The sequence below is a fragment of the Pomacea canaliculata genome, linkage group LG8 (assembly GCF_003073045.1).
Source record: "Pomacea canaliculata isolate SZHN2017 linkage group LG8, ASM307304v1, whole genome shotgun sequence".
Lineage (NCBI taxonomy): Eukaryota > Metazoa > Mollusca > Gastropoda > Architaenioglossa > Ampullariidae > Pomacea > Pomacea canaliculata.
Genome location: NC_037597.1, coordinates 15,682,034 through 15,689,671, shown reverse-complemented (window position 1 = coordinate 15,689,671; position 7,638 = coordinate 15,682,034). Strand labels below are relative to the sequence as shown.

Here is a 7,638-nt window from a genome sequence, read left to right as displayed (position 1 = left end):
GTTTCTGAGACTTGGCTATCCCGCTAACATTACGATATACGTCCGTGGCTATCCCAAACGCTCGTTTCCGAGTGCGAAGTTTGCTACAAGCTCGAGAGAAACTGTTCGTTGTGCTACAGATCGAGACGTTTAGTATTTAAAATGAGTGCAGTTACTAATATTTTAAAAAAGTGTCAGGTGGATTCTGTACACCGGAGTATTGAGAATGGCCGTCAGAAGTTTTTGTGCTTCACACGTTTGGAAGAAGCAGACGATTCGTGGGTCGTCGTGGTCACGGATGGCGTGGATGTGTGGAAAAATGAATATGATGAAGAAGCTTTGAAGGCGCAGTGCGATCTCGTTAGTATTAGTCAACTTGATGTTTTCCTTACACGATTCAGGTAAATACACTTAATCAGAATATTCCGGAATGAGACTGTCACGTATAGACCACATATTTTTCATCCATAAATTCAAATGTTCAGGAGCATACTGTAGTATACAGTAGCATAAAAGTCATATGCCGAAACAGGATAAAAGTTTTAAGGGAGCAAGTGCTTAGGCACAATTTTAAAATTGATGTTCATACCTTATATGATTTAAAATTTACCAATGTATCATTGTTGTTAGAATGATAATGTTAACCAAGGGCAAAAATTTTGCTTAATTTAAAATGTAAAACCTTTGTTGGCTCTATAAAGTAATCATTTGATTTATCTACCAGTATTCATAAATGAAAATTAATTTCAAAGAAACATGCTTTAGAAAACTTATAGTCTCATGCTTTTTTAAATTAGAAATGAATTCTACACTGCTTACGTGTTATGTATTATGCCTTCTTTCTTAGGAGCAGTTTCGCAGCAGGGGAGTTATCAGTTGCAATAATTGGAACAAAGATGACGCTCACTGTCGGAAAGAGTGGATCTTCCATAAATTTCAATCTTTTCGAAGCGAAAGCTGCTGAGAAGAGAACTGAACTGCAGACAGTTATTTTTCGTCTTGCTGAACAGACTTTACAGTTGGAGGAAAAACTCTCCGTAGTTCAAGAGTCTTTAGAAAAGGCTAGAGCTCAGAAAGCTGGCACAAGTGGGATGAATATACTGATGAATGTTAGTCCCAAAAAGGGCCAAGCAAAGGCCAGGCCCAAAAAGACAGGTATGAGTGTTGTAAATCCCACCAGCAGGAAACGTAAGGCTGCAACAGGAGTTATCTATGATTAACAACTTAGTAACACCAATTAAGACCGTAATGTGAAATTTGTGAAAGGAAATTTAATATTCTGGCACAGTACAAGCTACTAAAATGTGTGAAGCCAAAACTGAAAGGTAACACACTCATCAAAACTAGCTTACATCAGTGCACTTACATTCTTCCAGTTGCATTACGTTATCCACATTTCGTAGTTCTGACCATAAATGAAAATTAGATGATAAAAAATATGACATAATTGTGATGTAAAGCACAGGTCTAGGTTATCATCTGGAAAGTGTTTCACATCTGGAAGTACATTTTTATGTGTATATTTTTAATATACCTTTAATCTGTTTTATATGTGTCATTTTGAACTTTTTTATGTGTATTTTACATGTACCTTTAATTAATTAATCTGTTATGCATCCATCATTTTGAACTATAATTCATCCAAGTCAAAAGATTTCTTGATTTACTCATATCTGAATGGTTAATGTTTGGGAAACATGGTAGATTGGTTAGCATATTACAGTGACTTTTTGTTTTATGACTAAATAGACACAAGGTCTGGCACTTCAGACATGACCTTGCTCACAAACTGCATACCTCTTCTGGTATTCCCACCCAGAACCAAATTCCTGAGAGCACTTCGGCTACCACTTCAGTGCCTATATTTTTCAGGGCCATCACCCCTGCAAACTGGGTCGGGTAGGACATACTTTTGAACCCCCTCTGATGCTGGCTTGATCAGGCCAATAATATTCATTATGACCTTCTTAAATGGCTCATCGATGATTGGGACTTCACTATGGGGTGCTGATGAGCTTTGGTTGAGTTGACATAGCACATGGCCATTCACTCCCAGCCAATAAAGTGGCCAGTTACCCAATAAAGACTATTGGAGTTTCCCATATTATAATAGTAATAATAATAATGGTGTGAGCTTTTATAGCGCAGTATCCCAGCCAAAACCAGGCTCTTCACACATTACAAACACAAAAACACAAGACAGACAAAATTGCTGTGGTTCTGTAAAGTTAATGGGAATGCCAGGTTGTTCTGCTGGATGACATTCATAGATCAAGATGTCAGTGAGACAGATCTACAGTCATTGGACTGGAGCAGAATAGATCAATAAATAGGGAGATTAAATCATCAGGAGAATATCAAGATGGTCACAAAACGGAAATTACAGTACAGTGTTGAAACACATGACTGACACTGATGTAAAGTCTATCCCAGGGAAGACTTGTAAAATGAAGAAACTTAGATGGCATTAGCCAGAGACTATTGGCAATGAGAAAGTTGATATTAGTAGATGAATAAACAAACAGCCACAGGCAAGTGCACACTCAAACACAATGCCGATGACGTCAAAAAAAAGCGCAACTTGGTACAATAGGCACTACAAGCACAGCAGATTCAAGAAGAAAACGAAAATGCAGAGAGCTGGCCCCTTCAAGTCTGGTAAGCGAAGGACACCACTCATACGAGCTGTACACAACTTTTCATGAGCGATCTTCACGTTTTCCTGTAGGGACAATTAGCTGTTTGAATTCTTCCCTTTTCTTCACTTGCTGATACAGGAGGGCCTGCTTCTCCATTTATCTGATCTCAGCATTCTCACTCTGAGAGCCCTCAACTACAAGTGCACACAATCTCTGAAGACTAGTGTCATCTGCTTGAAGCTTCTTGAATTCTGGTGATCTGATGTTCAGAATAAAGTCTGGTATCAAAAGTGGTGTGGCATTTTGGTTCACCATAGCTTGTGCACAGGTGACAGCTCAAACATCTTTGTTCGTTTTGGGAAATTAAGTTAAAAAAGGTGTAACGTACGCCAAGAATGAGTGGGTGTGTTAAATTATCTAAACATGTAGCTTTAATCCGCCGTGACATTTAAAAGATTTTTGTCACTGACCAACCATCTCTACACTATTGCCATACAGTTGCAGCCAGTGTCAAGGTAAATGGAACATCAACTATTCACCTTTTCGGTGGTAACGTTTCAATCGTCCATTCCTGGCCTAGCATTACAGGAGTAGTGTCCTTTGCCTCAATTAAAGCAGATAACCAATCTTTTGGTCCCTCACTCGTTACCTACTCTCACTCTGTTAGATGCTTTCTCTATACAGCTCAAAGAGGTAAACAGCTTCAAGTACTTGGGAGCCACCCTTTTCAAGGATGGGAGCTCCATGCTGTCTAAGCTTGATATCTAGCTTACTAGATAGGATCTGGTATAGCCATAATATCAAGTTCCCTACCAGGTAGAATCTGTACGAATCCCTGGGAGTACTGATTCTGCTCTACAGATTTGATGTGGACTCTGCTGACCCAGCTAAACACAATTTATTCAAATCCTAGAAAGCTACCCAATATGTAATAAGTCCTGCACACACACACAGCCCCCCCCCCCCAAATACATACAATGAATCACAAACACACAACACCTTGACAAACAAACAGATGAAGGTGAAGGAAAGTGGAGACTGTTGATCTTCAGTTGTAGTTCCAGAAATAGAGAGTAAAGACAGGTGAAGGTCAGTGGTTGGAAAAATGGACATTCAGAGAAAGTACACTGTTTATTGAAACTATTCAACTGCCTCTTCACAACGTCTACTTTTCTTGAAAATGACATCATCTGAATGATGCACACAAAGATGCAGGATACTACTCACATGAAAGAATACAAGACCTACTACAACTCATTACAATGAATAATGCCTGTCTTTTACTTCTGTAATAATTGTACCTTGTTTTTGAAATATGTCCTATCGAAGAAACATATTTCATTCTGTCTTCAGGAGGGTTCAAATGAATTTTTTTGTTAACAAATGTTGCTGACACATGCTTGGATATAACAAAAACTTAGGTAATACCAACTTCTGGAGAAAATAGTCGTTTTAAAAATATGGGTACTGACATTTTATTCATTACCTCATTCTTACCAGAAGCTTATATACAACACAGATAAGGGGTTAGCATGAACAACATTTATTTGCAACTGAAAGCATTTACCACTTGAAAAATATTGCACCTACAGTATCAACCAGCTTACTACATTGAATATGCTACTAAGACCAAGTGGGTTCCTCTAACAAAACAGAGAACAGTGTGCATTCACTTGCATTTAAACAAATGCAGATTTCAGCTTTTGTAAAGGTTAGGAAAGTGATTTTAATGGAAGGGATTATTTGAAAATTATCGTGTAAGAGAGAGAGATTGGCTAGAGCATCCCACAGTTATGGATGGCCAGCCAAGTGTTCATACTAGAAAAAGCAGTGCAGTCAAACAAAAATGAATGGAGAAGATCAAGAAGCAAAATATTGTTGTAAGCAAAATTAGCTCATAATACACCCAAATCACCAGAATCCAATGATTTAAGCTAATCATCACCAATAGGAAAGCAGGAGTTTAATGCCCTCCATAATCTTAACCAATATCAGGAATCCATTTATATATCTGTAACTTCATATATATATATAATTGTATTAATCGTGATCTTTGATAAACTGCACGAATCCATTTACACATTGCTTTAGCTAAATATACAAAGACAAAAAGATATAATCTTTTATAAGACATCTGTGACCTTATTATCATGACAGAAAAATCTGCCATAGACTGCAGGGAAAAAAATTTTCAGATTACTTAAAAATAAATTACATTTAAAGCACAGAAAGGAAAAACGAGTACACAGTAAAAACAACACTAACATTAAGCAGTCTTCACATTCATTGAGTTTTAAAGGTCACTTCAAATGCATAAGAAATATTGTCACAGCACAAGGAAAATGACACAATCATCATCACAATTTCAAGATGAAGACAGCTGGGCTTTTTTTGGTTGTTTTCCTAAGAAACTGGAAGAATGTGTACAATGCGGAATTTAAAGGATGTGTTAAATTTGAGTATTTAATAAATATATACTTCCTGACTAGTGTTCAAAACACAATAGTTTCAAATATCTACAGCCTAATGTCCACATCACAAAAATCTCCAAACACGCAAACAGAAAATAAAAAACAACAAAAAACAATATATAATGTTATAATGATGTCGAAAACAGTAAAATTAATATACAACTAATGTTTGTATATATATATATACACTAAAACGTTTTTGACTTTTTCAAATACACATTCTTTGCAAAGACTGAGAATTTTAAAAAAATATTCTGACCAAAGATAAAAAGCAAAATCCAAAGTACTTGGAATATTCGGTCATTAAATGCAATAGACAATATCAAAAATCAAAACAATTCTCTCCTGTGGAGCAGTTTCATCATGGAATACAAGTTTGTCGTTTACTGTGAAATAATATCCACATGCCCAATTCTACCCCTACCCCCACTCCTAAAAAAGGAAACTTTATGTAAATACAACTTCAAAAGCAAAAGAAGTTAAAATTTTATATACAGATACAGCAGTATCTATTTGCTCTATTTAACAGGGAAGCAACTACAGATAAATTTATTATATAAATCACACAACAATTATCACAATTCTTAGCTCCTCGAAACAACACAAAATATCTGCTCAGCGATCAAAGCAAATTATGTCCTCCATGCTTGTTAGATGTATTTTCTTGCTGACACCCATGACACTTTCTTGCTGGATCCCTGACAATGTCATGATTTCATGTACACTGCATGCTAAGTTATTATCAAGATAAAGAAATGTTTTTCTAATAACAAATCATAAAATGCTGGTTTTGGAGGTCTCCACAAGTCGGCATCCACTGCCTCAGCACATCTTAATGCATTAGGTGTGAAATCTGATGGTTAAGGGTGTCATTTTCTGGCATTGTTAATGTTTCTTTAGATTTTTTCCCACAACAAATAATAGGTATTTCAGTGTGAGGGCAGCTTACTAGGTTAACCCCGATTATTTGTGGACTGGACATCTGCAGTATCTGCTGTGGCTCCATATGAAGGATGTGAATGTTGAGAAGATGAAATGGGCATTTCAGGGGAAGCCTGGTTCAGCAATATTTCAGCAATAAATGGCTGCAAAGAAACAATTTCCCAAATCTGAAAAACTGGAAGAATGTGTACAACATGCAATTTAAATGACATGATAAATGTATCTATTCAATGCACATACATGCACACTTTCTGACCATAGTTTAAAAAAAAAGTTTTGCAGATCCAATAGAAGGGTCAGCCAATCATCACCAAAACAAAATTCTCTAATCCTTAAAGGTTGAATGGTGCAGTTTCACAGAATTTCTCAAACTTACTAAAACACAGATCAGTTATTAAGCTACCTATTCAAGTGATATGAAAAGATAAGGAAAATGTATATTGCCTTATACAAAAGCTGGGAACTAAGATTACCCGTTGTTACCGTCGGATGTACCCAGGTGCTGACATAGGCATTGACCAATGACCTTGTCCTAATGAAGTTGAAAGCCAGAGACTCTCAAACACCCTCAAAATGTGCTTTCTTTGATTTGGAGAAGCTGCAAAACCCAAACGCTGCAAAAGTCTTCAAGGCCACAGTTGGAGGAAACTTCGCTGCACATAACCTGGTAGTGTGATGTAGACACATCAAAGAGGTGCTACAGCCAACAGCCCAGGAAGTTCTAGGGCGACAAAGGAATAAGAAACAGCCATAGATCATGAATGACATCTTAGATCTCTGTGACCAAACGAAGGCCTTGAAAAGTGAAAAGAAATGCAGCCTCCACATACAAAGAAGTGAACTATGCCATCAAAAAAGGGATGAAGGCAGCTAGGGAGAACTGGACTAAGAGCAAATGACATGAGGGAACGGCATGAGGTGGCAGCAAAAATGCCTACCAACTACTAACAGCCCTCACTAAGACAGGTCTACACCAGACTTTAGTCATTAAAGACATCAATAGTCACCTTCTCACAGAAAGCAATGCTGTACTCGACTGATGGGCTGAATACTGCAAAGACCCGTACAACCAACATCCTTTAAAACAACAAATCTGCAGACCTACCAGTCCTTCAGGAAAAGGTCTAAAGAGCTGTATGCAATCTGAAGTCAGGTAAGTCACCAGGCATTGATAATGTGCCAGCTGAGCTGCTCAAGCAGGGTGGGGAAAAAACAACAAATTCCTGCACTGCTCTGTGCCAAATAGTCTGGGAATGCAAAGAATGGCTCAAAGAACAGATGCACACAATGGAAAGTGCAAACAGTGCCAGAACTGCAGAATCATAAGCCACCCAAGCAAAGTCATGCTGAAGATGGCGCCTGGTAGTGTAGTGGTTAAAACACTTGCTTGTCACCACTGAAGTGAGCGGCTCAGGGTTCAGATCCCATCTCAGGACACTGTATGCAACACCTGACAATCGTCCTGAAGATCATACAGAACCACATCAGCACCACTGCTGAGGAACTGCTAGCAAAGAGAACAGGCTGGCTTTAAATGTAGACCCACAGTTGAGCAATCTTCAACTGTCACATCCTTATAGAAAAGCATCTTCAACAGAACCTCTATC

General features: G+C 37.8%; 2 protein-coding genes across 14 annotated transcripts in view; one reads left to right on the top strand and one right to left on the bottom strand.

Moving 5' to 3' along the window:
* The first annotated feature begins 31 nt into the window (after window positions 1–31).
* Window positions 32–5,205, top strand: LOC112570881. Its single transcript, XM_025249583.1, has 2 exons — window positions 32–380; window positions 827–5,205. The coding sequence occupies exons 1-2, from the start codon at window positions 142–144 to the stop codon at window positions 1,197–1,199; spliced, it is 612 nt and encodes a 203-aa protein (XP_025105368.1). The 5' UTR covers window positions 32–141; the 3' UTR covers window positions 1,200–5,205.
* LOC112570879 (CSC1-like protein 2) overlaps window positions 4,142–7,638 on the bottom strand; it is a 41,299-nt gene continuing 37,802 nt past the window's right edge. For all 13 annotated transcript variants that reach the window (XM_025249570.1, XM_025249572.1, XM_025249566.1 and 10 more), the window contains one exon: window positions 4,142–6,174. In XM_025249570.1, coding sequence (XP_025105355.1) covers window positions 6,043–6,174 — 132 coding nt within the window. In that variant the 3' untranslated portion in view covers window positions 4,142–6,042. The remainder of the gene's footprint in view (window positions 6,175–7,638) is intronic.

Bases quoted from the DNA above. Each gene is read 5' to 3' on its own strand.
- LOC112570881 (XM_025249583.1), top strand. From the start codon at position 142: ATGAGTGCAGTTACTAATATTTTAAAAAAGTGTCAGGTGGATTCTGTA. The intron at 381-826 runs GTAAATACACTT...CTTCTTTCTTAG, and splicing joins GTTTTCCTTACACGATTCAG to GAGCAGTTTCGCAGCAGGGG.